Source organism: Lissotriton vulgaris, chromosome 1_1, assembly GCF_964263255.1.
Source record: "Lissotriton vulgaris chromosome 1_1, aLisVul1.2, whole genome shotgun sequence".
Classification (NCBI taxonomy): domain Eukaryota; kingdom Metazoa; phylum Chordata; class Amphibia; order Caudata; family Salamandridae; genus Lissotriton; species Lissotriton vulgaris.
This window is the reverse complement of record NC_141685.1, coordinates 2,018,433,464-2,018,447,718: the sequence shown is the minus strand read 5'-3', so window position 1 is coordinate 2,018,447,718 and position 14,255 is coordinate 2,018,433,464. Positions and strand designations below refer to the sequence as shown.

The 14,255-nt window shown below is 43.7% G+C and overlaps 1 protein-coding gene across 1 annotated transcript in view; it reads left to right on the top strand.

Moving 5' to 3' along the window:
- LOC147751542 (uncharacterized) overlaps positions 1-14,255 on the top strand; it is a 785,370-nt gene that overhangs the window by 50,516 nt on the left and 720,599 nt on the right. The window contains exon 2 of the mRNA XM_086938708.1: positions 2,288-2,367. Within this exon, the coding sequence (XP_086794834.1) occupies positions 2,311-2,367 (57 nt within the window). The 5' untranslated portion in view covers positions 2,288-2,310. The remainder of the gene's footprint in view (positions 1-2,287; positions 2,368-14,255) is intronic.

Below are 14,255 nucleotides of genomic sequence, written 5' to 3'. Positions count from 1 at the left end.
GCGCTGCTTGCTCACGCAAGGGAACCGCCAAACGTGCAGGCATTGCTATTCAAAGCAATGCAAAGGGCAAAAACGGAATCGATTATAGGAGGTCCCCTCCTAAGCAGCGCATGCGTGCTGCGTAGGCGAGACCTAAACAGGACCTATTTCCCAAGGGTTTCATTTAAAGTTCCTAATGAAACACTATCATTCTACATAGAATCCCTGTCCATCAAGAGGAAGAGAAAGGACGCACCAAATATAGTCATATTTTCAGATGATGAGACTAAAGACGAGGTCTTAAAACGGAGAATAAAGCAATATTTTAAATTCCTTTCTTCTACTTGGTAGTGGGACACAGTGTTCACTGCAACCATGCAAAGTTCTGTAAAGTTGATTTTTGTTTTATTTCTCGTTTATGGCAGGCTCGCTGTGATAAACGTTTTGCTCTAACGTCCTGCTTAAGTGAAGTCAGAACACATGCATAAACATTCCTAGCCTATCACACTCTGCTCTCTTTCTCTGACTGAACCCTGATCATTCGGTATTTATTTATTGTCATTGCTGCTTGTCTCTTGTCGAGTTTTTTTAGCACTTCATCCAGTATTAGTTTTCTCCCTTTTCCCTGACTGCCATGGCTTTAAGGAAAACCTGAAGGACATCTACTGGGAATCATATTTCTGCATAATATTGTCAAATGGAAAGTGAACTGTTTCCTTTGCTGATAAATAAAACTAACCTAAACAATATGTTAGGCGTTTGCATGCAGTATGAAAATGGAAAGCCTGTAGTAACTAACCCAGAATACTTGTATTTTTCCCAAAAATGCCCTTTTCAGACTTACTGTTTCTAATGGAAGAAAAAAATGTTTCTGTATCAACTTAAATGTATTGTTACTTAAAGTTTTCAGCTTATGGCTTTGTGAAAAAAGTGTTTATTTATGAGCTTTTGCAATGCAGGATTGTATTCCACTCTATTAGCCAACACCCTTCGTTACATAGGCTCACCCCCCACAAACACACCTTTTCCATCCACTTAAAGCTCTGACCATCACTGAGGCATAGGAGCCCTTCCTTCCACTCCAGCTAGTCTCAGGGCGGAGGCGGCGCCCACAACTTGCTAGAACGCTGGAGGCCAGCACAGGTGGTGGGTAACACACAAGTTACAAGAAAACGTGTTGTGATGTAAAATCTAGTGCAAAAAATCCCCAGATCGGGCAGTCACGCAATATATGCGAATGGCCCTTCGGCCTCCGTAGCCTCTCTAAAAGGAGGCTGGCTGTCGTCTGCTTAGTGCATGCAGTCTAGTCTGGATATGAATATGATAGCACCTATAAAGAGAGGGAGACATTTTAGACATCTCCCGTCCCGCTTCTAGTCTCACTATAGGCAGGGCTTTAAGTGGGATGAAAAAAACTGGGGGGTCTCTCAAGGGGGTGTGGCCAATGTAATTAAGGGCGTGACTTAAAACACCTAAACATCTGTGCTTAGCATAGCGTGCCACCCAGCTTGTATTTTGCTGTTTCTGTCATTTCATCCAGATATATGATACAACAAGTGACATCATACCTATAACAAGTCTGGACTATTGGCTTTGTCACTGGATTTTAGTTGCTTACGATAAATAGGCGGCAACTATGGCTTGTATGTTAATATTGAAGACACTACGACAATGTTGCTGCTCCTGAGTTTCAAAAAGAGAAGGGAAATCCAGAGAGATAATGACTCTCTTTAAAGGACTTCCCTTCCCCCACAACGCTCACCTGGCATGACGGCATGCCGTAACTTCTCCACTAGTGAAAAGTGAGCAGAGTGAGCAGCGCACATTGATGTGCCGACTGCTGTCACTGCAATCCGGAAAAAACGGACCGCCTATGCCGAGGCCTCCTTTAAAAAAACTGCCGGTGCTCAGCACCAATGAGACTTGGCCCACTTAAAGCCCTGACTTATAGGCATTATGCAGAATATCTTCTCACTTCTTGGCCATGTTTACAGCCCACGTGTGTATATTAAAGAAATAGACTGGAGGAGAAAGCGACTGGTGGAGATTTTGTACCTCACTGTAAAACCAAGAACTACTAAAACATGCAAATTAATTACTCAAACTTCCTGTTGGAAACTTTTCTGGTACATAGAATTCTTCACAAAAAAACTCTCTATGTATGTTATTATGTTCACACAACCACGTGGTAAACATGCGCATCTCGAACTGCCCTGTTTTTCATGTGCCCGGAGAAATGTACATAAAAAAAACATCTTTGCTAGACTTGTACTTTTTGTAACAAACATGCATGCATTCTTTTTTCCAGACGAGGGCGCCCGCGTACCCAGAATGCCTTCCAAATCCCCAGAATATGCCGAAGTGCGTAAAACAGCCGTTTTAAAAGAGGTACAGAGTGCGAAGTCTGCTTTTTTTTTAATTATATGTGTAAATAGTGTATTTCACGGAGCTTGGGTGCGCCCTTCGCTTTTAAAATCCAATAATTGTTCAAGGATGTATACACATCAATAGGAAAGTATTAAATATCCCAATTTCTGATGTCTAATGCAACTAGTTAAATAATTAGCGGCGAAGCAATATTACTAAACAGATTAGAAGATGAATTGGAGTTATGCTGTAGGTGTACGCATGTCGGATTACTCGACATCTCCCGCAATTACCGCATTAGACTCCCGGCTTCCTTTTGAAGGGAGTTCAATAATCTCACACGTTAACTGATGTGCAGAATTCGAAATACTGGTGCTGTTACAAAATAATGCACATTTCTTTGCTGTTCGTTTATCCCAGGCATAAACGTCCCCTTTTGCACATTTGAAGGTATATAAGTGGAAATACTCGTTTCAATACACAGGAACCCACCAATGGAGGATTCCAAAGCGTCCTGACTAGGCACAGTTGAATTTAAATTACAAATGTGACCTATTAATTAAATTTGACTTTAATGAGGGTGAAGGGCCATTTGCGGCAAATCTTTTGCATGTACAAGAAAGGAGTCAGGGACAGAATGCAAAATCCTATCATTTAAAATTGGTGCTTGCAGAAGAAGAAATTAATTATAGTTGTTGCCTCTTTTGTGTGGATTTTCTCATTTCATTTGTGCTTTATCTTTACAAGTTATTTTCCTCATAGTCTCTATAATATAAGCACGAATTTGCATGTTTGAATTTCGGAGCATTATTAGCTGACCAAGTGGTATATGAATTTAATTTACCAAGATCTAATTTGATCTCAGTTGTTTATCTCATACACATGTCCTCTGTCGTCCATTACGCGTTTTAGGCTTTCATTAGAGAGCAAGGCTAATTTTAGAAAGTTGCATTGGGTTTCAGGCACATACATTTATAGAGAGATATGAAGGACATCAATCCCCTGAAAATAACAATGCAAGCTAAATAATGCCAACATCATGAATACTGAACATAGGGCCTGTTGGACTTGGCCCTTTTGGCAGGTTCACTCCTAAACTTTTTGCTTTTATATGTGACCTGGTGTTAGTTGTTTTTGGCTTCTGGGCATTTTAACCCTGTGTCCCAGTGTAAAGTGTGTGCGCAGTCTGAGTGCGTGTGGTGAGATTGGCCTGCCCTCCCATAGGAATGCATGGGGAATGTGTGTGTCCATGGAAGTTCCTGATGTGTGGGAAGTGCAGGTGCAAGTTTGGTGCGCCCTGCTCATTGCTGCATTTGCAGCTTGTAGCCCTGACTCTGCTGGACAAAGGGCGTTTGAGCCCCTGAGAGGCCAAGTTGGCCTCGGGACAGTATTAGGTGTTGTGCCCCCAATAGGGTACATGGTTATGCCTCATGTGATTAGTATTGCGTAGTGTGTACCTACCTTTTACCAGTGGTTACTGGTTGTGTCCTACAATTGTTATTTTGTGCTACAATTATTCTATGTTCTAGAAGTGCTATTTCTACTAGGTTCTGATTCTGACAGTGGCCAACGTGGCCCTGTCAGATGTATATAAACCCCTGTAAATACTGCCCAGTGCCAGTTGGCACAGTGTATCTGTGTGATTATGGTCTAACGTGTTTATTGTAATACTAAGGCTATTTTTATATATAACCTTGTGTGGAATTCCTTTTTGTGGTGTGCCTAGTGTGTTGCTGCTGTGTGTGTGTGTTGCGCAAACGCTTTACACATCGCCTCCGGGATGAGCCTCACTGCTCGTGCCAAGCTACCAAGGGGGTGAGCAGGGGTTATCTTGGCATGTAACTCCCTTGCCCTGACTAGAGTGGTGGGTTCTGCCTGGCTTTGACGCAAGCCTTAGTCAACCAGAAATCCCATTTCTAACATTGGTTGCCAGCGGTGAGGATAGGACTTGTGTTTGCGCAATACCACAGTGACAACTGGTTGCACTACAAACTCTGCATTTAGATAATCACATGTTTGGGGATTATTGTTTTTGAGTTTTATTTTATTGTTTCTCCTAAGAGTGTCATTTTTAGATTGTGTACTCTTGCTTCAGCTCAGACTGTTAGGTCCCCTGTGTTGCACGTGTCCCTGAGCGTCCTGCCAAGATGGAGTCTGCTTTTAATTTCTGTGGTCTGTTTAGATACAGTGTGCATGAGTTGGTAGAGTTCTGTGAAGAGAGAGACATAGCAGTGAATGGCTCAGACATCCCGTACAAACTTAGGGACAACCTAATCCAATGGCAGAAGGATGACTGGGAACGTAAGCGCAGTGAGGAGATGAGGGCACGGGCCTCACGCCATGAGGGTGGTGGGTCTGAGGGGAGCCCTGAAGAGTCTGAGGAGGAGGGAGAAGATGACAGTACATGGATGCCAGTAGATAGTGAAGACCCAATAGATAGGGAGTCCCTTGCTGGGTCCAGTGTCAGGTGCAGCACCCCATCCCTTTCCCTGTCCCCAGAGGAGTGGATAGATAGGAGGAAGAAAAGGTGCACCAGCTGGCATTGGAGAAGCTCAGGTTAGAGCATGCTACGGAAATAGCGCAGCTGGGTGTGCAGGAGAGGATCACGGAGGCTGAGAGGGCCTTTGCCAGGGAGAAATTAGCTCTGGAGGGTAGATTATCCCCTGAGCGCAGTTATAGTTTTCTGGATTCCCCATGGAAGGTGGAGTCCAGTGGTGGCAGCAATATAGGGTCCAGTGCAGGAAGTCCCATTCCCAGTTCCCAAAGTATGGTACCTTGGTGCCGAGAGGAGGAATACAGGTTGAAGTTCCGGGGCAGTAGGAAACTGTCTCACCAGGATTGGGGGGATTTTGCAGATGATTGTCATGATGCACTGAATGATTGGATAGAGGTTCACCAGGAACCTGATTTTGACGGACTGTTCGACCTGGCTATCAGAGAGCACATGCTCAATTGTTTTTCGCCGGGGTTGCGCCAACACCTGTTGAGGTGTGACTCCTTTTGTCCTTGGGCCCTTGCAAAAGAAGCAGACCGCTGGGAAAGTGCCAGAGGTTCTGAAGAGTCATTGGTGAGTGATCCCATAAGTAGTGGTTTAGGTATCGTCCAGCCCAGAGTGGTTGAAGAGGTCCAAAGTAGCCCAGCTACATCCCAGTCTAGGGAGAGGGGTGTAGGGGCTCATGTCCTGTCTCAGTGGGGTAGGAGTGAGTGTGGGACTGAGAGTTCCCAGGTGCCCGAAACCCAGTCTCAGAGCCTGGATGGTTTCTTTAGGGAGCAGCAGGTTGGGGACCTGGGCTGTCCTGTTAGTCTATTTGAGGATCTCCTAGTGTCTAGAGAACCTGGAACGTCTATAAATTGTGCTCCCGTGGTTCTAGTGTCCGGCAGTGCCACTCCAGTTGGGAGGGCACAGAAGTCCGAAGTGAGGAGTGAATGGGGGATGTGTTCCCCAGTGGAAGAACCAGTGGGTCAGGGACTAGCCAGTTGGGCTACGTTCCCTTGGAGTGACCATGGTGATACCACTTCTGTTGTGAGGGATCTTCGCGCACTATCAGGTGGACAGGGTACAGGAGATATGCGCCAGACAGACGGTCACACAACATATGTGTTAGCCTCAGGGGGATAGAGTGTGAGTCCCCAGAAACCTGGAGTGCCAGGTAAGTATTCCGCCAAAGGTTTTAGACCCAAGGTTGGGAGGCCAGGTTCAGGATCTGCCTGACCTAGAGGGAAGGACGTCTGTAATCAGTGTCCTGACCGGTTCATCTTCCAGGGATACCACTCCAGTTGGAAGAGTACAGAACGCCGGAAGGGGGTGCAGAGGGTGGGAGTCCTCGCCTCTGACCCCAGTGCAACCTGAGGGGTTAAACCCTAGGTTTGGGAGAGTGGTGTTCTATGGGTGCTTCGCAAAGGAGGTGGAACCCTAGAAGGAGAGGTAGGGGGAGGAGAGCCTTGCCCGTGACTTCTGGTCTGCCTGAGGGTGCAGACCCTAGGCTGGAGGATCAGTGGCAGTCTAGAACTATCCTGAGGAGAGGAAGAGTGGAGAATGGCTACTATGTACCAGGGGTTACTACCCCCGCTCTGCGAATGGGCAAGGACCAGTGGCACCTGGGTGGCCTAGGGCCTGGTCCGGGCAACGGACAGCTTGGGAGTACCAGTGGGGTAGCCCAGTTGTTCCGTACAGCTTTTTTAGAAGGAACTCCATGGGTTCACCGTGGCGTAGAACAGGAGGGTGTCCATGCAGTGGCGGGCCCGCGTCCGTGTTCTATCGCCCAAAGCAGGGAAGCCCATCACAGTGGTGATTGGTCTGCTATGCGTTTTGGCTGGAAGGGGGTTTTGTTGGACTTGGCCCTTTTGGCAGTTTCACCCCTAAGCTTTTTGCTTTTACATGTGACCTGGTGTTAGTTGTTTCTGGCTTCTGCGCATTTTCACCCTGTGTCCCAGTGTAAAGTGTGTGCGCAGTCTGAGTGCGTGTGGTGAGATTGGCCTGCCCTCCCATAGGAATGCATGGGGAATGTGTGTGTCCATGGAAGTTCCGGATGTGAGGGGAGTTCAGGTGCAAGTTTGGAGCGCCCTGCTCATTGCTGCATTTGCAGCTTGTAGCCCTGACTCTGCTGGACAAAGGGCGTTTGAGCCCCTGAGAGGCCAAGTTGGCCTGGGGACAGTATTAGGTGTTGTGCCCCCGCTTAGGGTACATGGTTATGCCCCATGTGATTTTTGCGCAATGTGATTACCTACTATGTTTGTGATTATAATTGCGTGATGTGATTTATGCGTAATGTGCCATGTCTGTGATACCTCTAAATGTGTTTTCATGCTTAGGAGGTTGTTTTGCCTAGTATAGGTTATACTAGTGAGTTTATGTGTCCTTGCCTGATCTATGCCTATGGTGATTAGTATTGCGTAGTGTGTACCTACCTTTTACCAGTGGTGACTGGTTGTGTCCTACAAGTGTTATTTTTTGCTACAATTATTCTATGTTTTAGAAGTGCTATTTCTACTAGGTGCTGATTCTGACAGTGGCCAACGTGGCCCTGTCAGATGTATATAATCCGTTTACTGCCAAGTGCCAGTTGGCACAGTGTATCTGTGTGATTATGATCTAATGTGTTTATGGTAATACAAAGCCTATTTTTGTAAATGTAAATTGCATACTTATATAGCGCACTACTCACCTGCAAGGGTCTCAAGGCACTTGTACGAATACCGCTGTGGAACCCATCCTGGCTTTCCCTGTGAGGCGTCCACTCCTGGGCGCCCTCAAGGTGGAGGCCAGGCATCCTTAGCGTTGTGGGGGCCGTTGTGGAGATTAAGCAAGCTATTGCCCAGAGTTGCAGAGTGGGACTCCATGATTGGAAGAGGCACCGAGGCGAGAATTATCAGGTCCGTGGAATTTTGAGCCCAAGACCCGCCGAGGCGAGGATTTGAACCCTGGTCCCGGGCTAGACCTCTGCATCAGGGTCTGCCTCTCTATATAACCTTGTGTGGAGTTCCTTTTTGTGGTGTGCCTAGTGTGTTGCTGCTGTGTGTGTGTGTTGCGCAAACGCTTTACACATTGCCTCCGGGATAAGCCTGACTGCTCGTGTCAAGCTACCAAGGGGGTGAGCAGGGGTTATCTTGGCGTGTAACTCCCTTGCCCTGACTAGAGTGGTGGTTTCTGCCTGGCTTTGGCGCAAGCCTTAGCCACTCTAACAATAATGGAGCTCAGAGGGAATACGGAAAGGGTCGCCCTCCACTCACAGTCAATAATACACAATGAGACCCAATCCAAATAGCGAGCTGATTTATCAGTGACTCAAGGGGGGGTCGAACACATCCTACTCCCCACTACTCTCTTATCCACATTATAATGAGATAATACACTGTGCTCTGCCCTGTTTAAAATATCTGTTCTCCAAGACAACACTTCAGAACGAAACGCTCAGGGTGACCCAAATCGTAGTGGTTCACAACAGTCCACACCACACATTGGACCTTACTCTAAATAGAGGAAAAATGTGCGAAAAGCAAGTGACCCCTCACGGAAACACCACCAAGCGGGGTAACTGGTATGCAATTTCCAGACAGGCCCCTGTCTCATCATCGGTGGTCACTCGCTCCTCGGGGAAAATAAGATGAAAGGAAAGAAGACGTGTCCAAAACACTGACATTGTTCTGCATTCTGTCCATCAACTGTTGTTTTTGCTTTTGTCACCCTGAGTGGGACGGGGGTGCTCAGACCTGAGTCCTGTGTTCTCCATTCCACTGGAATCAAGCTATCCTGGCTGATGAGGGCTGAAAGCCCGAAACCGGTCCTAGGATGCTTGTTTCCAGTCCAGGGAGGACCTGGCTTGGCAGTTCGGGCTGCACTGTTCGTTCCCATTGGGCACTGATTTGCATATGGCTGGGTTCAAACTGGACTGGCATGGTGAGCAAAAAACTATGGATTTGGGCCAGATCTCTGTACTGGGGTGAATTTATGACATTGTTCTGCATTCTGTCCATCAACTGTTGTTTTTGTATTTTTTAAGAAAACCTATAGAAATACTGTAGATTTGCATGATGTGGTTAATAAATCAGATTAGAATCCATTTTAGAATATGGAAATTGTCCTGATCGCCACTTTGCACTTCACAGCATGGCCCCGTTCAGTTATTGTACATGTCAACTTAGAGGGTAGGTGTATAAGAAGACGGACTCCAACTGCGGATGCCCCAAATCAAATATCTATTTGGTCCTGTCTGGCAGACATATAAAACATAAATAAATCTACAAAACTGATTGGATTTTAATTGGAACATAAAATGCATTTTATTTCTTAAAAATTCTCTTAAGTGCCTGTAGCGACAGGGTATTTTGTACCATTTGGACTGGTGGTGACCATTGTCCACCGCCATCTCAGTATATGATGATTGGTCCTTCATTTCTGACTTTATTCTACCTATTTGCAGGGTTTGCCTATTGGCTTTGGCATGATTCTATGTCTCTTTTGCCTCTTTTCGGGCCTAGAGGCCTAAACTAAAGAGCAGCCATCTTGTCTTCTTGCCTCAGTAGTCCGAGGCACTTGTAGGCTAAAGGCAATATTTAGTTTCAGCTTGTTATTCACTAGTTAGAAACTGGTGAGGACTGGCCCTTATCGAAGGAATGTGCTTACTTCCCGGGCTCTAGACGCAACTACAGCTGGCCACTGTGGGAGCGCAGGGAGCGCGGGGCTTGGTACAGGAATTCGGTGGGAGGCAGGGTGCTTGCTGGAAATTACCATGAGCAGAGAGCCTCCCATATTATCAGAGAGCAGTGGAGCAGAGTGTTCAGTTGGTTTTGGAGAGTTGGAGAGGCTAGATGGTTCTTGGAAAGATTGGAGAAGTTAGTTAGTCACCGAGATGGAAGACTGTTAAACAGCCAGTCTTGGGAGCAGATTGAAGTCAGCAGCGGTGTCTAGTAGAGTGCTATTATAGACTAATGCAGATGAAGAGAGCAAAGAGGGTGCAAGCAGTGAGAAGGTGTAGCAGCATTGACGAGGCATAGCTGTGCAGACGTGTACCAGCGAGTGCAGAGCAGAGTCCAGGAAGAACCGAATCGAGAGAAAGAGGGACCAGCTCAGTGGCTGAGACCAGAATGCGTGAGACTATGGTGAAGCGTTCCTAGATAGGTACAAAAGAATGGTGGATTTGCTATTTTGACTCGCACATCAACATTAGTTCTCATTAACCAAAAATCAATGCAATTTTACACACAATGAGCAATACGGAGTGCTACTTTGGCGTTGGATGCACATCCACCTAGGGCATCAAACAGTCACCACCTGCCCACACCTCAATTCAGGCTGTAGGTCAACACAACGTTGATAAAACACCAGTGCACCTCCAAAATAGTCATTTGATCCCTTCGCTATTGTAGCGTTTAACAGATAGTCCATATCCTTGATCAGAAGCTACTTCCTCAAAACCAGACGGTGTAGAAAATTCAAGCTTTTATTTTGCAAACTTATGATCCAGAGCCGACGCGCGTTTCGCCCCCTTCAGGCTTTCTCAAGGCTTTTTATAGTGTAATCATAAATCTCAATTCCTGTATCTATGTGAGGTTTATAAAATCTACTGTTGTGTCTTTATCCAGTTAATCTTGGCCTGAACAGTCGTCATATTATTGCAGGATCCCTTTAATCATTTCAGACACGTAGTGTGGCGAATCAGTCTTCCCAGTAACAATATTAATGTGGAGCCATGTTAAGTTCCAAAACCTCAGCGTTAACAGAGGTCCTTAATGAACACCGTCCCTGCAATCTGGCGGCATGGATGCCGCCACGACTGTTCAGGCCAAGATTAACTGGATAAAGACACAACAGTAGATTTTATAAACCTCTCACATGCAAAATAAAAGCTTGAATTTTCTTGACCGTCTGGTTTTGTGGAAGTGGCTTCTGATCAAGGATATGGACTATCTGTTAAAAGCTACAATAGCAAAGGGATCAAAGTGACTATTTTGGAGATGCACTGGTGTTTTATCAACGTAGGCGTTCCTAGATAGGTTGCATTATATAATCATTCACTCCTTTTTTTGCTTTCTAGTTTATGTTTAGGTTCCCCCTTTCACTAATAATTCTTTATTTCATATATAGATATACTGCTATCGCAAATGTCTTTGTCTTGTCATTCTTTTATTGTATAATAAAGAGACCCAAATGATTAGAGATTATCATTGCATGTTGTTTTCTTTGACAGGATTAACCTTTCTTTTTAGCCAGGTGCTGACGTATAGAAGGATGGGCGATTCCCTTCTTATAGATAACTGATGACGGAAGGAGATGTTTATTTTGGATAGAAAATATCTTCCAGTGGGGATGATTGGCACTACTGGTTTCTGTTTGGGAAGGTCAGGCCCCATTCCATGTGTTAGGGAAATTGGCTCTCATCAGATACCCAAATAGCAGATGTCCAAGAGATCGTCCGTGGTTGGGCATTAATGAGATCACCCGTGGCTGGGTGTTATTGAGATCGTCCGTGGTCAGGGGTTAATGAGATTGTCCGTGGTCGGGCATTAGTGAGATCGTCCGTGGTCGGGCGTTAATCAGATCACCCGTGGTCGGGTGTTAGTGAGATCGTCCGTGGTCGGTCGTTAATGAGATCGTCGAGAGACGTTATAGCAATTGCAGAATCAAAGATGTGGCCAGTTCTATGAAGTAAATATAGGATATAGTGTGGATTCCCTATTCCCAGGTGAGTAATTTAGATATAGTGCTTGTAGGTACTGGGAAGGGAGGTGGTACATGGCGGCTGGGTGTGCTATAATCAATAAGCTGATAACTTGGTCTGAAAATCCGGTCGCTACTGTGCCTTAAGATGATTCTTTCAAATGGGATATGTAACCATAGAAACTTTACTTTTGATGTTTATATTCCATCAGAAGAGAATCATAGTTCTCTTCTGACTTCTTCATTTGATTTCATAAATGAAACAATGTATAGAGAAACAGCAACGTTGCTGTTCTTAGTCGGAGATTTCAATGCTAAAGTCACAACTTTGGAGATGCAGGCCTATAAAAATCAGGATTTAGAAGAAAGTTGAAATATTCATGGATCATTGTTTCACAATAAAAGAAGAGCTAATAAGCAAAGAATACTTTTATTAAAAGAGTTACAGTCCATAGGAGCAATAAAAATAAACTAAAGAAGCGGCTTTGACATACCAGCCAATGTGACCAGATGTAGTTCCTTAAGGCATTCTCTATCTCATCACAACATATTGAATATATGAACTAGTCTCAGAAATTAAGACCACACATATCATACTTAGCAGTTTATTGGAATTATCCATTACAACAACTGGTCAAACGGAAATTTAATTGGTATTATTAGACTGCTTTGGAATCCTTGACAGTTAAGTTCTTTTAATGAAGTACTGGCATGTTTTCATATAGATATATTTGATAATCCATCGACTGGTCCAATTGGCATCTTCAAGACATATACAAAAAAATGGCTACAACATATAAGAGATAAGAGTAATAACATAGCACAACCAAAAAAGTATCAAAGGATGAAGTAGAGGTATAACTAGCAGTGGAAATAAATAAACTCATTTGTACACAGTTTCTTTCTTCTCAATAGAACAAACAAAAATAAGCAACTCTCTTAGAAAAAAATGAAAAAGAAATCATGCAGGTCAAAAACGCCATCAAATGGATCTGAGTTGGAATGGCTTGTACAGAGCCTGACAAGAAAACAATCCAACATCTTTCTGACAAATCGTTAAAACAATGTGTGTATCAAAAGGTAAAACAAGCATCAATGTGATACCACTTTAGACTTGGATTAATTATATTTCCAGGCCTATCCCAATGAACAAAGCCAACATTGCTCCCCTTGTTATCTTGCAATCAACTTCTCATAATCTCCCCAACTCAGTGATCACATTGCTGGTTTCTTAAAAGGAGCAATACTTTCTGCAGCAGTGAGCGTGGATGAAATGCCAATTACAGTTCTGAAAGGAAATGTTTATTTGTGTGTCAGTGTTCTTACACTTTTGGTTTCTTCTTATTATGCAACTAGAATTATACCTAATTAGCAGAGAGGTAATGTCATCTTGCCCATTCGTAAACAAGGCAGCAAAAAACACCTGGAACTTATAGGCAAATTGCCCTCTCAGATGCGATGCAGAAAATCTCTGTGAGAACACTTGGAGAACATTGAGGAAAATGTACTTACACGGCAGATATCATCCCACTGGAACAAACAGGCTTTAGCTCTCATCGATCGGTCACAGATAACATCACAGTGGTGCAAAACATTTTTGATAGATTTGTGGTAGGAAAGAACCAATCTATATAAACAGCGGTCATTGATTTCACAACCCCCCTTTGATAGGGTGGACAGGCCGAAAACAAAACGGCAGAAATAGTTGTTATTGGGGTTTTCACCAGATCTGTTTAGTCTCATTGTTGTACTTTATTATTCATCATAGTGGAAGGTCTTCTTAGGGAGCAACAAAGGTCTTTCTTCTCCTATAATTAGAAACATGGTTTGAAACGGGTTGTCTGTTAACACCAATCGTATTCTTCTTGTATTTTGAAGATTTATCACATTATTTTTTGCTATAGAAAAACCTTCTACCAAAAAGTGGTTCAAACCAATACATATTTTCATGTATGCTGATGATGTGGTACTGTTTAATTTAACTCCAGTTGGCCTTCACAGACATTTGACAGAGCCGAATAATTTTGCTGACTATATTTTTTTAAAGATAAATATTTGCAAAACTAAAATGTTAGCTTTAACTAGGACAAATAGGGCTGTCTTATTTTCGTATCTAGGACAAAAATAACTAGTGGTTGTGAAATTTTATACTTACTTAGGAAGAACTCTGATTTGTAATTTAAGTAATAATGCTTCTGTCTTAACTATGGGAAGGATAAAGTCTTGGTCCATGCAAATTCGCGCCAGCCAATCAATAGATCCCTATGAAAAATACTTTTTAATCATCTATTTTATGTTTGCAAAATAAACATTTCCTCTTCCTTAAACTATGCATTGGAATACATCTCAATTTTCAAAGAGGTCCTTTTTACAGTCATATGAAAAGAAGATATTTTGGAGATTTTGTTCTCTCTTTAATGCAATCCCTGCTCAAATTCTTAGATAGGAGCTTAGTTTATCAAGCACCTAGGTGCCTTCTTTGGCAAAAATTGATTCATTGACGAATGCCCTGGACATATCTTTTAGGGCTCTCATCTGGGAGGATTAATTAATCCATAAGAACTACTGGCTCTCTCAAATAATTGAAAAATTGCCCCCGATAGTTTTCAGTTGCAATATCACCCAACTTAAAGCATGGTCTCCAGGGCAATTATGATTATTTTAAAAACAGAGATTGCTTGATTGAGCTTATTATTGCATGTGGAACATGGTTACAAGTTAAAATATTTTTTAAAAGATTTTGGCAAATATA